Genomic DNA, 21,081 nt, shown 5'->3' with positions numbered 1-21,081 from the left:
AACCAAAAGCTTGGTCAAAGAGGTCGGTTTTAAGGAGCGTCTTAAAAGAGGAAAGCAAGGTGGAGAGGTTTATGGAGGTAATTCCAGAGCTTGGGGCCTAGGCAACAGAAGGCATGGCCACCAATGATTGAGCGATTATTATCAGGGATGCTCAAGAGGACAGAATTAGAAGAGTGCAGACATCTCTTTAGGGGTGGGGGGGGGCGCGGCGGGGGGGGCGCTGGAGCGATTTGAAAACACTACCATAATGAAGGTGGAAGAACTGCTTTACTAAATAGCAAGAACTTCTTCTGTTTATCCATTGGGTTTGGTTCCTGCTATGTAGTCAACCTCCATTCCAATAAAATGTTCTTAAGCATTTGCCTTTTGAGAGCCCCTGCCCTGCCCTCCCTGCTCCTGTGATCATCTTGGTAGCTTCTGCTGGATCTGTATCTGATGGCCACTGGGCATTGTCTTATTGTTCCGCCCATCGAGGAACATCAAAATCCAGGGGGAAAGTCAATCAAAATCAAATGGAAAAAATGAAACTTAGATTAAATATTTCATCTTTATTTTATTGGATTTAAAGATATTCGACTTGTTACCTAAATTTTTATAACTTATTTCTGCTTTTGTTACTCCTGTAATGTTTTCTGTATTCTGCAGACTAATGTGCCCAAAGTGCCATTGTTTTTGTTGTTCTTCTTCATGACTAATAGAAACTGAACTAAATATTTTCCTGTTCCAGAGTATGGCTCCGAAGATATTACCATTCTTCCTGAAGGGTTGGCCCTTGTCAGCTCTGTGAGTCCGCATTTGATATTTATCTAATAAGTGATTTAAAAAAAATTGTAATTGAATGGCATTAGAAAACAAATATTTACGTAAACTGAACAATCTTTTTTCATGATGTTTTATTTTAATGGTGGCATGTTTACTATTTGTAGATCAATGCATAGGGGCTTTAATTCTATAGAACATAAGAACATAAGAAAATAGGAGCAGGAGTAGGCCATTTGGCCCCTCAAGCCTGCTCCGCCATTTAGTAAGATCATGGCTGATATGATCTTGGCCTTAATTCCACTTCCCTGCCCGCTCCCCATAACCCTTGACTTTCATAGAAATTAAATAGGTTATATTTTCCTTACCTAGCCTCTTCATGGGAGAATTGATTTTTGTTTAAGGGAAACATGAGCAATAATAGTGCAACTATCCTCTAATGTATGGATTTTAATTGGAATGTCCATATAATGCTATTCGTTTACTTTATAAAAGTGATGTACCTAAGCTTCTGAAGGGGTAGTGTTTCACACTTCAATAGCCATAAATAGTAAAACAGTACAAGTGCACTGTTTAAAAATAATTTACTAATGTAAAAAAAAACTAATTAGAAATATAATCTGATTTGGTGTTTGTGAGGAGGCTGGAATCATAGAATTTTACAGCACAGGAGGAGGTAATTTAGTCCTGTGCTGGTTCTCTGATAAACTTACCATTTAGTGCCATTTCCCCATACCTTTATTTAAAAGAAAATATTCTTCCCTTTGAAAACTATTAGCATTTATTCTGCTTCCGCTGCTGTTTCTGGTAGGGCATTCAATGATCCAACATTCCTCCACGTAAAAAATAAATCCATTCATAGTTTTGATTATGATCTTAAATTTGTGTCTTCAAATTATTGGTTCACTGATCTGTGGAAATAGTTTTCCCCAGCATATTTTATCAAAATGCCTTATTTTGAACACACACACACACACACACACACACACACACATCAGATCCCCTCTTAACCTGAAGCAGGATTTCAACATTCCTCTTTAAAATATAGCAGCCGGGAGCTATTTTTCTCATTTTAAAATGTGCCAAACATTTCAAACTAAATTCAAAATGTCTCTGGTTTGCAAGTAAATTGAGGATATTGTATGATGTTTTGTAATTCAATTTAAAGTGTTACAAGATCATCGAGTAGCATAGTTTGAATCTGTATGTACACCATATTGTGTTTAAACAAAGCTTTGGATAAGCTTCCATTCGTTGATTAATGGGTGAGCAATGATATAGTTATACTGCAGATACTTCTTGATACCAGTACCCAGTTTACAGTGCCAAGTTATCACGTCTTTCTTGTATTTGTCTGAGTCAGGCTCATTGCTCATACAAAATGACAAAACTACAGTGACCGAGTTAGGAAAATGTATTTACACAGTTGTGACAATGTGGAGGCAGAAGTTCAGTATTACATTGGATAGGTTTGGATTGGACAGCACAGTTAGCATGGATTTGTTAAGGGAAAGAAGGTAGTGTTTGACTAACTTGATTAGATTTTTGAGGAGTTAACTAGGAGGGTCGATGAGGGTAGCACATTTGATGTAGTCTACATGGATCTTAGCAAGGCTTTTCACAAGGTACCATATGGCACACTGGTCAGAAAAGTAAAATGCCAATAGGATCCAAGGGAACGTGGCAAGTTGGATCCAAAATTGGCTCAGTGCCAGGACGCAAAGGGTAATGGTCGGGTGCTTTTGTGATTGGAATACTGTTTCCAGTGGGGTCCCCCAGGGCTCAGTATTAGGTCCCTTGCTTTTTCTGGTATATATCAATGATTTGGATTTCAATATAGGGGGCATGATTAGGATGTTTGCAGATGATACAAAAATTGGCCGTGTGGTTGATAGTGAGGAAGGAAGCTCTAGACTGCAGGAAGATATCAATGGACTGGTCAGGTGGACAGAAAAGTGGCAAATAGAATTCAAACTGGGTGTGAGGTAATGCATTTGGGGAGGGCTAACAAGGCAAGGGAATACACATTAAATGGTAGGATACTGGGTAGTGGTACATCAATCATTGAAGGTAGGCATGCAGGTACAGCAGGCAGTAAAGAAAGCAAATGGCATGCTGACCTTCATAGCAAGAGGATTTGACTACAGTTGTACAGGGCCTTAGTGAGACCACACCTTGAGTATTGTGTGCAGTTTTGGTCTCCTAATCTGAGGAAGGACATTCTTGCTATTGAGGGAGTGCAGCAAAGGTTCACCAGACTGATTCCCGGGATGGCAGGACTGACATATGAAGAAAGACTGGATAGACTAGACTTGTATTCACTGGAATTTATAAGAATGAGAGGGGATCTCATAGAAACATAAAATTCTGACAAGATTGGACAGATTAGATGCAGAAAGAATGTTCCCGATGTTGGGGAAGTCCAGAACCAGGGGTCACAGTCTAAGAATAAGGGGCAAGCCATTTAGGACCGAGATGAGGAGAAACTTCTTCACTCAGAGAATTGTAAACCTGTGGAATTCTCGACCACAGAAAGTTGTTGAGGCCAGTTTGTTAAATATATTCAAGAGGGAGTTAGATGTGGCCCTTACGGTAAAGGGATCAAGGGGTATGGAGAGAAAGCAGGAATGGGGTACTGAGGTTGCATGATCAGCCATGATCATACTGAATGGTGGTGCAGGCTCGAAGGGCCGAATGGCCTACTCCTACACCTATTTTCTACGTTTCTATGTAGAGGAACAGTGGGATCCCTGAAGGTAGCAAGACCGGCAGATAAGGTGGTTAAGAAGGCAGTCAGGATGCTTTCTTTTATTAGCTGAGGCATAGAAAAAAGAGCAGGGAAGTTATGCTTGAACTGTATAAATCACCAGTTAGGCCACAGCCAGAGAACTGCATACAGTTCTAGTCACCACATCTCAGGAAAAGATGCCATTGCACGAGAGAGGAGATTTACTAGGACGTTGCCAGGACTGGAGAATTTTAGCTCTGAGGAAAGGCTGGGGTGGTTTTCTTTGTGACAGAGGAGACTGAGGAGAGATTTAATTCAGGTGTATAAAATTATGACCGGCCTAGATAGAATGGATATAAAGGACCCACTTCCCCTAGCAGAGAGGTCAAGAACCAAGGGGCATAGATATAAATTAATTGGTAGAAGGATTAGAGAGGAGTTGAGGAGAAATTCTTCCACCCAGTGGTCTGGAACTCACTGCCTGAAAGGGTGCTAGAGACAGAATATCTCATTGCATTTAAATAGTACTTGGATATGCACCTGAAGTGCCGTAACCTGCAAGGCTACGGACCAAGAACTGAAAAGTGGATTAGGCTGGATAGCTCTTTTATGGCCAGTACAGACACGATGGGCCGATTGGCCTCCTTCTCTGCTGTACACTTCTATGATTCTATGAAAATGTGAAGAGTAACTACTTTAAAATTCTGAAAAATTTAGATTATTATATGTCTAGTTGTTTAAATTCCAGAGCTTCACATTGAACATGTTTTATTGCTATTGCCACAAGACAAAACCTGTTCTTCTGAGTGTGTTCTCTGTGCTTGCTTTTAAGGGCCTCAAATACCCATTGCTGCATAGCTTTGCCCCTGATCAACCAGGGCAGATCCTCCTAGTGGATTTAAATAAACCAGTTCTGACAGCTGTTGAACTGAAAATCAGTCGTGGGTTTGATGTGGAATCCTTTAACCCACATGGGTTGAGTACATATATAGATGAAGGTAAGTGTCCTGAAGGTTACTGTTTATTTGGGGTAACTCTGGATCAGCAAAGTACTATTAATCAATACAGTGAGATTGGAAAGTCCTTGGATGGCTTGCCAAATAACACTCTGGTTTATTTTGACATCTTCCTGTTGTTTAGCAATAGGAACATAATTACAAATGATGGCTATTTTAAATCTTCATAAGAAATGGTTAATCCAGCTTTGTGGTGGGGAAGAGGGTGAAAAAGGGGTCTGATATTGATCCCACATGGCTGGGCTCTAGTTTACATGTTTTCATGATTAGCGTTAAATATCTTTTCTTTCTTTCTTACTGTCTGAGGTTACTGCACATTGCTGGGATTTGACTGATGAAAGTGAAGCAGAGTAGAGCTTAATATGTCCAATCCAGAACTGATGATTGACTGGGCCAGTTGTGCAGTAGCTTGAGTTTGTGGCCCTTGGACTTAACAAACTCGCCTTTAATCTCATCTGTCTTTTCAGTCACTAGACCACGAACTGTCTGCTCCTGCAAGATGGCAAGGTTAAAGTGTGAGTGTGGGGTGGAAGAGTTTGCGTGAAAATGAAATTGAATGAGAATTCGAAGGAGAAATGTTGGAGGAGAGGGAGCTAATGGATTTCAGCCATGGTTGAAATTACTGAGTATTTGGAGTTGTTCTTGCAAAGACTAAGAGAAGGGATCTCTGATGGGATCTCTGTGATGAAGCAGCTGTGGAGCATGGGAGGGCAGTAGACAATGATCATTTTAAATTAGATAGAAGAGGGTGAGATGCTGGAGTGAAGAACATGCCAGAGGAGCAGGCACAGAGCCATATGAGCACCTTGGCAGTTTGGCCGAGGCAAGTGATGGAATGTGTAGCCAGCAGGTTTTGTTAATGGGCAAGGTTTGCCATAACTCGTGTTTCTGTCTGGGCCAGGAAAACAATAGATTAATCCATGGTGTTATGCACTGCGAGGACCTTCTTTGTCAATGAGCAAACTTTCTCGAAGGCCATGGGGACTGGGATGGTGATTGACTTCCACTGGTAGGGTCAGGGAATAATATACGATCAGTGAAAAAGAAAAGATGGATGGGGAAGTAGCTAGAGAGGTTAATCTCTGCGAATGAACAGGGTGGGATGGTCAGCAGGATAGGATCGTTGGAGTGTCATGATGGGCATGGTAGAGAATACAGAGAGGGAAGCAGAGGGAGTGGGCTCATTTCAAGAGGGACCTTAGCGTGTGATGGCAACACAGATAAGTAGGCTGGGAAATAGTGTTTAGTGGGGATAGATATCAAAACAAACAGTTCTGAAAAAGATGGAGTTGGAAAGCTACATAGCTGGAGGAGATGAGGACAGCAGAGCCAAACCACTTGCGAGTAGAGGGAGATCTCTGATTAAATGTTGCAGGGAGTTAGCCTATGAGGGAAATTCTTAAGGGAGAGTCTTGATATAAGTTAGCAACCTGTCTATCTTGAGGATGGTTGATGCTTTGGCTCAATTTCACCTCCATTTCAGAAGAACAACTTTTAACTGAATTGCTACAAGTTTTATTTTCTAGATCAGCCATTTTGATTTGAGAATGGCAGGCAGTGACTAGTGGAGTGCCGCATGGCTCAGTGCTGGGACCCCAGCTCTTTACAATATACATCAATGATTTGGATGAAGGAATTGAGTGTAATATCTCCAAGTTTGCAGATGACACTAAGCTGGGTGGCGGTGTGAGCTGTGAGGGGGACGCTAGGAGGCTGCAGGGTGACTTGGACAGGTTAGGTGAGTGGGCAAATGCATAGCAGATGCAGTATAATGTGGATAAAAGCACGAAGACAGAATATTATCTGAATGGCGGCAGATTAGGAAAAGGGGAGGTGCAGCGAGACCTGGGTGTCATGGTTCATCAGTCATTGAAAGTTGGTATACAGGTACAGCAGGCGGTGAAGAAGGCAAATGGTATGTTGGCCTTCATAGCTAGGGGATTTGAGTATAGGAGCAGGGAGGTCTTACTGCAGTTGTACAGGGCCTTGGGAGGCCTCACCTGGAATATTGTGTACAGTTTTGGTCTCTTATTCTGAGGAAGGACGTTCTTGCTATTGAGGGAGTGCAGCAAAGGTTCACCAGACTGATTCCCAGGATGGCAGGGCTGACATATGAGGAGAGACTGGATCAACTGGGCCTTTATACACTGGTGTTTAGAAGGATAAGAGGGGATCTCATAGAAACATATAAGATTCTGACGGGATGAGACAGGTTAGATGCGGGTAGAATGTTCCCGATATTGGGGAAGTCCAGAACCAGGGGACACAGTCTTAGGATAAGGAGTAGGGCATTTAGGACTGAGATGAGGAGAAACTTCTTCACTCAGAGAGTTGTTAACCTGTGGAATTCTCTGCCGCAGAGTTGTTGATGCCAGTTCATTGGATATATTCAAGTGGGAGTTAGATATGGCCCATACGGCTAAAGAGATCAAGGGGTATGGAGAGAAAACAGGAAAGGGGTACTGAGGTGAATGATCAGCCATCATCTTATTGAATGGTGGTGCAGGCTCGAAGGGCCGAATGGCCTACTCCTGCACCTATTTTCTATGTTTCTGTGTTTCTATGAGATTGCCAGATCAGTGCAACAGGCTGCAGCAAGAGCAAAAGACAAGCAGCGACTTTAACAGTGGGCCGGTCGGTGCAGGAGCCCACCACTCTGCCTGGGATAGGTGTGGGATGACTGGGAGAGCACAGAGAACTGCTTGCCGACATTGAAGCACATACAGGCTGGCTGCAGGAATCAACCTCACGGACAGGCTGCAACAGGCTGGGTGGGGGGGGGGGGGGGGTGGTGGAGGATGGAGAGAGAAGTCACATGACTGAAGGGGGGGAGGACAAAAGATCTTTGGGTGTGGTCCATATACAGACTTTGGGGGCAGAGAGAGAGACAGAACTGCAAAACTGTGCTGTGCTGCCTGCTTTCCTGCCATTTCACCTTCTTTGACCTTTGAAAGTTTAACTTTAATTTTAAGTATGGGTGCAGCAACATCAATGCCACACTTTTTGCGAGCGTTCTGCATCATTGTGCTATGTAAGAGAGAATTGATTAGAGCTCATCACATCAGGAACATCAGAGCCCGTGGGCTGCTGGGCAGGAGGCCTTACCCACCTCAGCAATTTCGAGTCTGGTGTTCGTACCTGCACCTGAGTGATGTAGATTGTGTCAGAAGGCTGCGTTTCCACAGAGATATTGTCCGTGAGATGTGTGTGTTGCTGAGACCAGATTTACAGCCGAGAAGCAGCAGGTGGACTGCCTTGTCTGTTGAAGTGAAGGTTACAGCTGCACTTTCCTTCTATGCCTTGGGATTGTTTCAAGCTACAACTGGAGATTTGTGCGCCATCTCTCAACATGCAGCAATACTGTTGCACTGTATGCGCGGAGGAATGAATTCATCAAGTTCCCAATGACCGCCTAAGCAATCCATGACAGGGCTGTGGGGTTCTCAAGGATTGCTGGCTTCCCAAAGGTACAGGGCTGCATTGATTGTACCCACATCACCTTGCGAACACCTGTGGAGGATGCCGAGATGTTCAGGAATAGAAAAGGCTTCCACTCCATTAATGTGCAGCTCGTGTGTGACGACATGCATCGCATCATGTCAGTCGATGCAAGATACCCTGGCAGCACCCATGATGCGTTCATCCTACGCGACAGCGTTATATCTGACATGTTTGAGCAGCAGCCAGAAGGGCAGAGCTGGCTACTGGGAGACAAAGAGTACGGCCTCGCTGTCATGTATTCAACCCATGTAACCCATGTATAATCTGACCTAAGTTGTACACTGTGAGAACAATGACCACTAGGTGGTGAACTTGTGGGAGACACTCCAAACCTGGACCTTCAGATATAAAAGCGGAAGCTCCACCCACTTCCATCACTTGAGTGCTATGGAATAAAGGACAGGTCACAGACTGACCTCTCAAGCATGGGCTTCGTGTGCATTTATACTGTATAGTAAGGACGTATCACTCGCCACCTGGCTCATGACGCTCCGACATGTAACCCGGATGGAAGCTGACCGTCAATACAACATGTCGCACATTACAACACGCAGCATCATAGAGAGGACCATTGGCATCTTGAAACAGCGTTTCCGATGCCTGGACCATTCCGGAGGCTACTTGCTATACTCCCCCGAGATTGTCGGTCAGTTCACTGTTGTGTGCTGCATGCTGCATAACTTAGCCACCATGAGGCAGCAGCAGCTGGTAGTGGAAGAAGAAGACCGACCTGCAGTGAGAGTGGCTGATGATAATGATTTGGAAGATGCAGGTGATGAGCAGAAGGAGGTGGTGGAGGGCGATGATGACGAGGATCAGGAAACCATGCAAGTGCCTGAGGCCGGAGCATGGCGATTGCTCAAGCCTTGCGCCAGCAGCTCATCCGTGAACGCTTTACTGATGCCTGAGGGCTCAGCGACAACTGTTCCAGATGGACATGTTTATTTTTTGCAGTTGTTCCTAAATGTTGTGTTGTGTTAATGGAACATGATTCAGTTTTAATGTAAAATATATTTTATTCAAAAGTATACAACTTTAGTGCAATAAACTAATTCTTGTATCAAACTTTACTTGACTATGACTCTTTAAGGTCACTTAGAAACTTGTAAAGTTACATAACTCACAAAAAACTTTCAATTTGAAAACAGTTACAACAGTAACATCAACAACAACAACAGCAGCAAAGAAAGGCTGCACCCATCTCTCATCCCCATCTCTGTGAATGTGCACTTCGACTGTTCCCCCCCCCCCAGCCAATGAAGATCAGGTGTTAATGTGGAGGGCTCGGCTTGGGTCTCTTCAGAGGCTGGTGTGGGGATTGCGGTGGGAGTGGTGGTGTATAGCCTGGGCATGTTCCCTTATTGCAGCAGCTAACTCACACATGCCCTCGCTGATGGCCTGTGCTGTCCTTTCCACTACCTCTGACATTTCCTCCCTCATGGACACTATTTCCTCACTGATGTTGCCGGAAATCGTTCCCATTTCCTGTGCGATTACTGTTACTTCTCCCGACAGTCCCGTTACCTCATCACTCACCCCACTGATGGTGTCCACGAGTGATCGGGTAAGGTCAATGCTCTCTGCACTCAATGCCATGATCTGAACCACATCTGCTGCATCCTGCATCTCAGGAGAGCGTGGTCGATTTCTCCTTACCCTCACCCTGGGTCTGCCTCGCGGCATCCCCTCAGTGGGAGGCGTAGGCTGGGACGGTGGGGCCCTGGGTGTTCCATGCTGCATCCCACCAGCACTGGGACCCTCAACCTCGGACGGGCTGAAACCAAGGAATGTCACACCAGAACTCATGGAAGGGTTTGCCAATGCGAAGTCCATTAACGTGGCCTCATCCATATTCATTACAACATTGTCTCCTTCATCCATCTCCATATTTCCATCCCCGCCCCCACCCCCCTCAAGTTGGTCTGCAGAGTTAGGGTTGTATGCGTCTGAATCTTCTACTGGATCTTCAGGATTGGCATCAGGTTCTGAAAAATATAACAGAACAGTCAAATGATTATGGTTATGTTAGCAGCAGAGGAGGGGCCAGGATGGGTGGCATGAGTAGGCTCACACATAGCAGGCCAGGCAGCGGGATGATTTGAAGGGCCACGATGAATTTTCAGGACTTACCCTCTCCCTCAAAAGTGGGCCCAGCTTGTTCAGTACTGATTCTTTTTCTCCAGGTAGTACCCATCAAAGCAACGACCCTCTCTTCCAAGGGTGTCAGTTGATGCAGATTTGGCAGGCCTCCTGTTCGAGTTTTTTTCCTTTTTGTTGTGGGACAATTTCTTCTGCAAAATGAAAATGCAATTTTTGAGAGAGGGTGTCTTTCTGCTGGGTGGGACACATACAGCTGGTCACATTTACAATTGCAATTGCATTGAATAAATGAAAATATTACTTACACTAACTACTTGACCAAGGTCCTGCCATTTCTTTTTACACTGGCTTCCAGATCTCTGGGTGTTCACCACTGCGCAGAAATCTTCTGCAACTTGGTTCCAGCGTTGCTTCATTTCTTTGGGTGGTACTTTTTATGACCTCAGTTGCTGGTATCCAGCTCCTGACATCTCTGCTCAATGACATTAACTAGCATCGCCACTTCGTCATGCAAGAAATTCTTCATTTTTGATGCACATAGAAACATAGAAAATAGGTGCAGGAGCAGGCCATTCGGCCCTTCGAGCCTGCACCGCCATTCAATATGATCATGGCTGATCATACAACGTCAGTACCCCACCCCTGCCTTCTCTCCATACCCTCCTCCCTTTAGCCGTAAGGGCCACATCTAACTCCCTTTTGAATACGTCCAGCAAACTGGACTCAATAACTCTCTGCGGCAGAGAATTCCACAGGTTCACAACTCTCTGGGTGAAAAAGTTTCTCCTCATCTCGGTCCAAATGGCTTACCCCATATCTTTAGACTGTGACCCCTGGTTCTGGACTTCCCCAACATTAGGAACATTCTACCTGCATCTAACCTGTCCAGTCCCGTCAGAATTTTATAAGTTTCTATGAGATCCCCTCTCATTCTTCTGAATTCCAGTGAGTATAAGCCTAGCCAATCCAGTCTTTCCTCATATGTCAGTCCTGCGATCCTGGGAATCAGTCTGGTGAACCTTCGCTGCATTCCCTCAATGGCAAGTATGTCCTTCCTCGGATTAGGAGACCAAAACTGCACACAATACTCAAGGTGTGGTCTCGCCAAGGTCCTGTACAACTGCAGTAAGACCTCCCTGATTCTATACTGGAGGGTAGTTAATGTAACACCACTTTTTAAAAAAGGAGGGAGAGAGAAAACGGGTAATTATAGTCTGGTTAGCCTGACATCAGTAGTGGGGAAAATGTTGGAATCAATCATTAAGGATGAAATAGCAGCGCATTTGGAAAGCAGTGACAGGATCGGTCCAAGTCAGCATGGATTTATGAAAGGGAAATCATGCTTGACGAATCTTCTGGAATTTTTTGAGGATGTAACTAGCAGAGTGGACAAGGGAGAACCAGTGGATGTGGTGTATTTGGACTTTCAAAAGGCTTTTGACAAGGTCCCGCAAGAGATTGGTGTGCAAAATCAAAGCGCATGATATTGGGGGTAATGTACTGACGTGGATAGAGAACTGTTGGCAGACAGGAAGCAGAGCGTCGGGAAAAACGGGTCCTTTTCAGAATGGCAGGCAATGACTAGTGGAGTGCTACAGGGCTCAGTGCTGGGACCCCAGCTCTTTACAATAAACATTAACAATTTAGATGAAGGAATTGAGTGTAATATCTCCAAGTTTGCAGATGACACTAAACTGTGTGGTGGTGTGAGCTGTGAGGAGGATGCCATGAGGCTGCAGGGTGACTTGGACAGATTAGGTGAGTGGGCAAATGCATGGCAGATGCAGTATAATGTGGATAAATGTGAGGTTATCCATTTTGGGGACAAAAACACGAAGGCAGAATATTATCTGAATGGCGGCAGATTAGGAAAAGGGGAGGTGCAACGAGACCTGGGTGTTATTGAAAGTCATTGTACATCCCTGTCTGGCGTAAAAATAAAAAAGGGAACGTGGCTCAACCGTGGCTATCAAGGGAAATCAGGGATAGTATTAAAGCCAAGGAAGGGGCATACAGATTGGCCAGAAATAGCAGCGAACCCGGAGACTGGGAGAAATTTAGAACTCAGCAGAGGAAGACAAAGGGTTTGATTAGGGCAGAGAAAATAGAGTAGGAGAGGAAGCTTGCAGGGAACATTAAGATGGATTGCAAAAACTTCTATAGATATGTAAAGAGAAAAAGGTTAATAAAGACAAACGTAGGTCCCCTGCAGTCAGAATCAGGGGAAGTCATAACGGGGAACAAAGAAATGGCAGACCAATTGAACAAGTACTTTGGTTCGGTATTCACTAAGGAGGATACAAACAACCTTCCGGATATAAAAGGGGTCAGAGGGTCTAGTAAGAAGGAGGAACTGAGGGAAATCCTTATTAGTCGGGAAATTGTGTTGGGGAAGTTGATGGGATTGAAGGCCGATAAATCCCCAGGACCTGATGGACTGCATCCCAGAGTACTTAAAGAGGTGGCCTTGGAAATAGCGGATGCATTGACAGTCATTTTCCAACATTCCATAGACTCTGGATCAGTTCCTATGGAGTGGAGGGTAGCCAATGTAACCCCACTTTTTAAAAAAGGAGGGAGAGAGAAAACAGGGAATTATAGACCGGTCAGCCTGACCTCAGTAGTGGGTAAAATGATGGAATCAATTATTAAGGATGTCATAGCAGCACATTTGGAAAGAGGTGACATGATAGGTCCAAGTCAGCATGGATTTGTGAAAGGGAAATCATGCTTGACAAATCTTCTGGAATTTTTTGAGGATGTTTCCAGTAGAGTGGACAAGGGAGAACCAGTTGATGTGGTGTATTTGGACTTTCAGAAGGCTTTCGACAAGGTCCCACACAAGAGATTAATGTGCAAAGTTAAAGCACATGGGATTGGGGGTAGTGTGCTGACGTGGATTGGGAACTAGTTGGCAGACAGGAAGCAAAGAGCAGGAGTAAATGGGTACTTTTCAGAATGGCAGGCAGTGACTAGTGGGGTACCGCAAGATTCTGTGCTGGGGCCCCAGCTGTTTACATTGTACATTAATGATTTAGACGAGGGGATTAAATGTAGTATCTCCAAATTTGCAGATGACACTAAGTTGGGTGGCAGTGTGAGTTGCGAGGAGGATGCTATGAGGCTGCAGAGTGACTTGGATAGGTTAGGTGAGTGGGCAAATGCATGGCAGATGAAGTATAATGTGGATAAATGTGAGGTTATCCACTTTGGTGGTAAAAACAGAGAGACAGAATATTATCTGAATGGTGACAGATTAGGAAAAGGGGAGGTGCAACGAGACCTGGGTGTCATGGTACATCAGTCATTGAAGGTTGTCATGCAGGTACAGCAGGCGGTTAAGAAAGCAAATGGCATGTTGGCCTTCATAGTGAGGGGATTTGAGTACAGGGGCAGGGAGGTGTTCCTACAGTTGTACCGGGCCTTGGTGAGGCCACACCTGGAGTATTGTGTACAGTTTTGGTCTCCTAACTTGAGGAAGGACATTCTTGCTATTGAGGGAGTGCAGCGAAGGTTCACCAGACTGATTCCCGGGATGGCGGGACTGACATATCAAGAAAGACTGGATCAACTGGGCTTGTATTCACTGGAGTTCAGAAGAATGAGAGGGGATCTCATAGAAACGTTTAAAATTCTGACAGGTTTAGACAGGTTAGATGCAAGAAGAATGTTCCCAATGTTGGGGAAGTCCAGAACCAGGGGCCACAGTCTAAGGATAAGGGGTAAGCCATTTAGGACTGAGATGAGGAGAAACTTCTTCACCCAGAGAGTGGTGAACCTGTGGAATTCTCTACCACAGAAAGTTGTTGAGGTCAATTCACTAAATATATTCAAAAAAGAGTTAGATGTAGTCCTTACTACTAGGGGGATCAAGGGGTATGGCGAGAAAGCAGGAATGGAGTACTGAGGTTGCATGTTCAGCCATGAACTCATTGAATGGCGGTGCAGGCTAGAAGGGCCGAATGGCCTACTCCTGCACCTATTTTCTATGTTTCTATGTTTCTATGAAAGTTGGCATGCAGGTACAGCAGGCGGTGAAGAAGACAAATGGTATGTTGGCCTTCATAGCTAGGGGATTTGAGTATCGGAGCAGGGAGGTCTTACTGCAGTTGTACAGGGTCTTAGTGAGGCCTCACCTGGAATATTGTGTTCAGTTTTGGTCTCCTAATCTGAGGAAGAACGTTCTTGCTATTGGAGTGCAGCGAAGGTTCACCAGACTGATTCCAGGGATGGCTGGACTGTCATATGTGGAGAGACTGGATCAACTGGGCCTTTATTCACTGGAGTTTAGAAGGATGAGAGGGGATCTCATAGAAACGTATAAGATTCTGACGAGACTGGACAGGTTAGATGCGGGAAGAATGTTCCTGATGTTGGGGAAGTCCAGAACCAGGGCACATAGTCTTAGGAGTATGTATCTATGATAAGGGGTAGGCCATTTAGGACTGAGATGAGGAGAAACTTCTTCACTCCGAGAGTTGTTAACCTGTGGAATTCCCTGCCGCAGAGAGTTGTTGATGCCAGTTCATTGGATATATTGAAGAGGGAGTTAGATATGGCCCTTACGGCTAAGGGGATCAAGGGGTATGGAGAGAATCCAGGAAAGGGATACTGAGGGAGTGATCAGCCATGATCTTATTGAATGGCGGTGCAGGCTCGAAGGACCGAATGGCCTAATCCTGCACCTATTTTCTATGTTTCTATGTTTCTATCCCCTCGCTATGAAGGCCAGCATGCCATTTGCTTTCTTTACTGCCTGCTGTACCTGCATGCCTACCTTCAATGACTGATGTACTATGACACTCACGTCTCTTTGCACCTCCCCTTTTACTAATCTGTCACCATTCAGATAATCTGCCTTCCTATTTTTGCCACCAAAGTGGATAACCTCATGCTTATCCACATTATACTGCATTTGCCATGCATTTGCCCTTTCACCTAACCTCTCCAAGTCCCCCTGCAGCCTCTTAGCATCCTCCTCGCAGCTTGCACTGCCATCCAGCTTAGTGACATCTGCAAACCTTCAATTCCTTCATCTAAATCATTAATGTATATTGTAAATAGCTGGGGTCCCAGCACTGAACTCTGCGGCACCCCACTAGTCACTGCCTGCCATTCTGAAAAGGACCCGTTTATTCCCACTCTTTGCTTCCTGTCTGCCAATCAATTCTCTATCCACGTCAATACATTACCCCCAATACCATGTGCTTTAATTTTGCACACTAATCTCTTGTGTGGGACCTTGTCAAAAGCCTTTTGAAAGTCCAAATACACCACATCCACTGGTGCTCCCTTATCTACTCTACTAGTTACATCCTCAAAAAATTCTAGAAGATTTGTCAAGAATGATTTCCCTTTCATAAATCCATGCTGACTTGGACCGATCCTGTCACTGCTTTCCAGATGCGCTGCTATTTCATCTTTAATAATTGATCCCAGCATTTTCCCCACCACCAATGTCAGGCTAACTGGTCTATAATTCTCTGTTTTCTTTCTCCCTCCTTTTTTAAAAAGTGGGGTTACATTAGCTACCGTCCAATCCATAGGAACTGATCCAGAGTCTATAGAATGTTGGAAATGACCACCAATGCAGCTACTATTTCTAGGGCCACTTCCTTCAGTACTCTGGGATGCAGACTATCAGGCCCGAGGGATTTATCTGCCTTCAATCTCTTCAATTTCTCTCACATCATTTCCTGACTGATAAGGATTTCCCTCAGTTCCCCCTTCTCGCTAGACCCCTGGTCCCCTAGTATTTTCGGGAGGTTATTTGTGTCTTCCATAATGAAGGCAGAACCAAAGTACTTGTTCAATTTGTCTGCCATTTCCTTGTTCCCCATTATGAATTCACCTGATTCTGACTGGAAGGGACCTACAATTGTCATCACTAATCCTTTTCGCTTCACGTATCTACAGAAGCTTTTTCAGTCACTTTTTATGTTCCCTGCAAGCTTGCTCTCATACTCTATTTTCCCCCTCCTAATTAAATCCTTTGTCCTCCTCTGCTGAATTCTAAATTTCTCCCAGTCCTCAGGTTTGCTGCTTTTTCTGGCCAAATTATATGCCTTTTCCTTGGATTTAACACTTTCCCTAATTTCCCTTGTTAGCCACGGTTGAGCCACCTTCCCTTTTTTATTCTTACGCCACACAGGGATGTACAGCTGTTGTAGTTCATCCATGTGATCTTTAAATGTCTGCCATTACCTTTCCACCGTCAACCCTTTAAGTATCATTCTCCAGTCTATCCTAGCCAATTCACGTCTCATACCATTGAAGTTTCCTTTCTTCACGTTGTTGCATTGCCGTATTGAATTAACACTGTGATTTTTCCAAACACACAATCCTTATTTTGCATGCAGCAATGATTTTCCGATATACGACACTCCTTCTGGAACTTTAGCAGGCACACATGCAGCACTATTAACACAGAGCACTCACTGCTTCTTGATTCCAGCAGCTGATTTATTCCACAGCACTCCTTCTGGCACCAAAAATCAAGCAGCTTCGTTTCCCTTTAAAGATGGCCGATTGCCAAAGTTCTGCGCTACTGTGCATGCGCAGACATTGCGACCCAACTCTAATACGCATGCACAGATGTCCCGGCACTGTTTTCAGCGCAGGACGCTGGCTCCGGCTCCGCCCCCGCCCCCCCCCCCCACTCCACTGGCCACGCTACGCGATGACCGAGGAGAAGCCAGACAGCGTCCAAATTGGGGAGCAATTCTATCGGAGCAGTTTTGCATGCAGAAAATCGGCGCATCTCCTGTGAGTGCGCCGAAAAAAACGGGTGGGCCAATTTTGAGCCCATGGTGAGGGAAATGTGAACTTGTGCTAAATTAAAATGTTAACATGCTTAGCTATGGTTTTGCTATTACAAATGTTTACGTATAGATTTTCAATACAATTAATACCCATTTACTGTTTTTATTCTCTCAGTCAAGCAATGTCTACCCATACTGCTACATTGTATCTTGTACCCTAAACCTGAACAGCTTCTGAAAATCCATATGCACATCTGCATTCCCTTTAACTATTCAGGTGGTCACTTTAAAAAATCTAATTTGTTAAATACAACTTGCCTGCAGCAAATTTATGCTGGCTGTCCTTGATTAACCGATATGTATTTCTAAATGCTGGTAACTTTATCTCAAATTACACAGATTCTCAAAGAAATTCTGAAAAGATGTTACCTTTTTTTTTGAGTAAAGATTTTACATAGCTATTCTCCATTCCGTGGCGGAGTTCGTGAGACGGGAGTTCGGAGAGCAGCGTCATCGGAGAGGCCTATAAAAGGCCCATCAGCAAGGAGTCCGGGGCGTTCGTGAGGTGGGAGTCCGGGGAGCAGCGTCGTCGGAGAGGCCTATAAAAGGCCCGTCAACAAGGAGTCTGGGGAGTTCGTGAGGTGGGAGTCCGGGGAGCAGCGTCGTCGGAGAGGCCTATAAAAGGCCCATCAGCAAGGAGTCCGGGGAGTTCATGAGGTGGGAGTCCGGGGAGCAGCGTCGTCGGAGACGCCTATAAAAGGCCCGTCAACAAGGAGTCCGGGGAGTTCGTGAGGCCAGCCAGTGCAGCTGCAGAAGGTAAACAAAGAAGTAGAAAGAAATCGAAAGGTGATGTCACAACCAAGGGGGGTATGTGATTGGCTGGTGATTGGTGAGTAGTTTTTGTTTTTGTTTTCCCTATCAGTAGGTAACTTTTATCATTGTTGTTGCCAAATTAAGCTAATCTAAGGGTTAAGTCATGGCAGGAGAGCTCGGACACGTGTCATGCTCCTCCTGCGCTATGTGGGACGACTAAATGTGCAGGAAGTGTATCCGCCTGCAGCACCTGACAGACCGCATTGCGGCACTGGAGATGCGGGTGGATTTACTCTGGAGCATCCACGATGCTGAGAATGACGTGAATAGCACGTTTAGTGAGTTGGCCACACCGCAGGTAAAGGGTACACAGGTAGATAGGGGATGGGTGACCAACAGGAAGAGCAGTGCAAGGAAGGTAGTGCAGGGCTCCCCTGTCATCATCCCCCTGCAAAACAGATACACCGTTTTGGGTACTGTTGTGGGGGATGACTCATCAGGGGAGAGCAGCAGCAGCCAAGCTCATGGCACTGTGGGTGGCTCTGCTGCACAGGAAGGCAGGAAAAAGAGTGGGAGAGTTATAGTGGTAGGGGATTCTATTGTAAGGGGAATAGATAGGCGTTTCGGTGGCCGCAATTGAGACTCCAGGATGGTATGTTGCCTCCCTGGTGCAAGGGTCAAGAATGTCTTGGAGCGGCTGCAGGACATTTTGAAAAGGGAGGGTGAACAGTCAGTTGTCGTGGTGCATAGAGGTACCAACGATATAGGTAAAAAATGAGATGAGGTCCGACAAGATGAATTTAGGGAGCTAGGTGTTAAATTAAAAAGTAGGACCTCAAAGGTTGTAATCTCAGGATTGCTACCAGTGCCATGTGCTAGTCAGAGTAGGAATCGCAGGATAGCTCAGATGAATACGTGGCTTGAGGAGTGGTGCAGAAAGGAGGGATTCAAATTCCTGGGACATTGGAACTGGTTCTGGGGGAGGTGGGACCAGTACAAACCGGATGGTCTGCACCTGGGCAGGACCGGAACCAATGTCAGAGGGGGAGTGTTTATTAGTATTGTTGCGGGGGGGGGGGGTTAAACTTATATGGCAGGGGGATGTGAACCTTTGCAGGGAGACAGAGGGAAGTAGAATGGGGGCAGAAGCAAAAGATAGAAAGAAGAAAAATAAAAGTGGAGGGCATAGAAACCCAAGGCAAAAAGCGAAAAGGGGCACATTACAGCAAAATTCTAAAGGGACAAAATGTGTTAAAAAGACAAGCCTGAAGGCTCTGTGCCTCAATGCGAGGAGTATTCTTAATAAGGTGGATGAACTAACTACGCAGATAGCTGTTAATGGATATGATGTAATTGGCATCATGGAGACATGGCTCCAGGGTGACCAATGCTAGGAACTCAACATCCAGGGGTATTCAACATTCAGGAAGGATAGACAGAAAGGAAAAGGAGGTGGGCTGGCATTGCTGGTTAAGAAGGAAATTAACGCAATAGTAAGGAAGGACATTAGCTTGGATGATGTGGAATCAGTATGGGTGGAGCTATGGAATACCAAAGGGCAGAAAACGATAATGGGAGTTGTGTACAGACCACCAAACAGTAGTAGTGAGGTTGGGGACAGCATCAAACAAGAAATTAGGGATGCGTGCAATAAAGGTACAGCAGTTATCATGGGCGACTTTAATCTACATATTGATTGGGTTAACCAAACTGGTAGCAATGTGGTGGAGGAGGATTTCCTGGAGTGTATTAGGGATGGTTTTCTAGACCAATATGTCGAGGAACCAACTAGAGGGCTGGCCATTCTAGACTGGGTGATATGTAATGAGAAAGGATTAATTAGCAATCTTGTTGTGCAAGACCCCTTGGGAAAGAGTGACCATAATATGGTCGAATTCTTTATTAAGATGGAGAGTGACATAGTTAATTCAGAGACTAGGGTCCTGAACTTAAGGAAAGGTAACTTCGATAGTATGAGACGTGAATTGGCTAGAATAGACTGGCGAATGATACTTAAAGTTGACGGTGGATAGGCAGTGGCAAACATTTAAAGATCACAAGGATGAACTTTAACAATTGCACATCGCTGTCTGGAGTAAAAATAAAACAGGGAAGGTGGCTCAACCGTGACTAACAAAGGAAATTAAGGATAGTCTTAAATCCAAGGAAGAGGCATACAAAATTGACCAGAAAAAGCAGCAAACCTGAGGACTGGGAGAATTTTAGAATTCAGCAGAGGAGGACAAAGGGTTTAATTAGGAGGTGGAAAATAGAGTATGAGAGGAAGCTTGCTGGGAACATAAAAAGTGACTGCTATAGAAATATGAAGAGAAAAAGATTAGTGAAGACAAACGTAGGTCCCTTGCAGTCAGATTCAGATGAATTTATAATGGGGAACAAAGACCAGTTGAACAAATACTTTGGTTCTGTCTTCACGAAGGAAGACACAAATAATCTTCTGGAAGGGTCCAGTGAGAAGGAGGAACTGAAGGAAATCCTTCTTAGGCGGGAAATTGTATTCAGGAAATTGATGGGATTGAAGGCCGATAAATCCCTGGTGCCTGATAGTCTGCATCCCAGAATACTGAAGGAAGTGACCCTAGAAATAGTGGATGCATTGGTGATCATTTTCCAACAGTCTATCGACTCTGGATCAGTTCCTATAGACTGGAGGGTAGCTAATGTAACACCACTTTTTAAGAAAGGGGGAAGAGAGAAAACGGGTAATTATAGACCAGTTAGCCTGACATCGGTAGTGGGGATAATGTTGGAATCAATTATTAAAGATGAAATAGCAGCGCATTTGGAAAGCAGTGACAGGATTGGTCCAAGTCAGCATGGATTTATGAAAGGGAAATCATGCTTGACAAATCTTCTAGAATTTTTTGAGGATGTAACTAGCAGAGTGGACAAGGAAGAACCAGTGGATGTGGTGTACTTGGACTTTCAAAAGGCTTTTGACAAGGTCCCACACGAGATTGATGTGCAAAATTAAGACACATGATATTGGGTAATGTACTGATGTGGATAGAGAACTGTTGGCAGACGGGAAACAGAAAGTTGGGATAAACGGGTCCTTTTCAGAATGGCAGGGCTCATTGCTGGGACCCCCGCTATTTACAATATACATTAATGATTTGGATGAAGGAATTGAGTGTAATATCTCCAAGTTTGCAGACGACACTAAGCTGGATTGCGGTGTGAGCTGTGAGGCGGATGCTATGAGGCTGCAGGGTGACTTGGACAAGTTAGGCGAGTGAGCAAACACATGGCAGATACAGTATAATGTGGATAAATGTGAAATTATCCACTTTGGTGGCAAAAACACGAAGGCAAAATATTATCTGAATGGCGGCAGATTAGGAAAAGGGGAGGTGCAACGAGACCTGGGTGTTATGGTACA

General features: G+C 44.8%; 1 protein-coding gene across 2 annotated transcripts in view; it reads left to right on the top strand.

The window, feature by feature from the left end:
• LOC139264497 (serum paraoxonase/arylesterase 2-like) overlaps positions 1-21,081 on the top strand; it is a 138,219-nt gene that overhangs the window by 34,268 nt on the left and 82,870 nt on the right. For both annotated transcript variants that reach the window (XM_070881063.1, XM_070881061.1), the window contains exons 3-4: positions 728-783; positions 4,320-4,485. In XM_070881063.1, coding sequence (XP_070737164.1) covers positions 728-783; positions 4,320-4,485 — 222 coding nt within the window. The remainder of the gene's footprint in view (positions 1-727; positions 784-4,319; positions 4,486-21,081) is intronic.

The sequence above is a fragment of the Pristiophorus japonicus genome, chromosome 5 (genome assembly GCF_044704955.1).
Source record: "Pristiophorus japonicus isolate sPriJap1 chromosome 5, sPriJap1.hap1, whole genome shotgun sequence".
In the NCBI taxonomy this organism is placed as follows: domain Eukaryota; kingdom Metazoa; phylum Chordata; class Chondrichthyes; family Pristiophoridae; genus Pristiophorus; species Pristiophorus japonicus.
The sequence above is the reverse complement of the archived record's forward strand: the minus strand, read 5'-3'. Positions and strand labels throughout refer to the sequence as shown.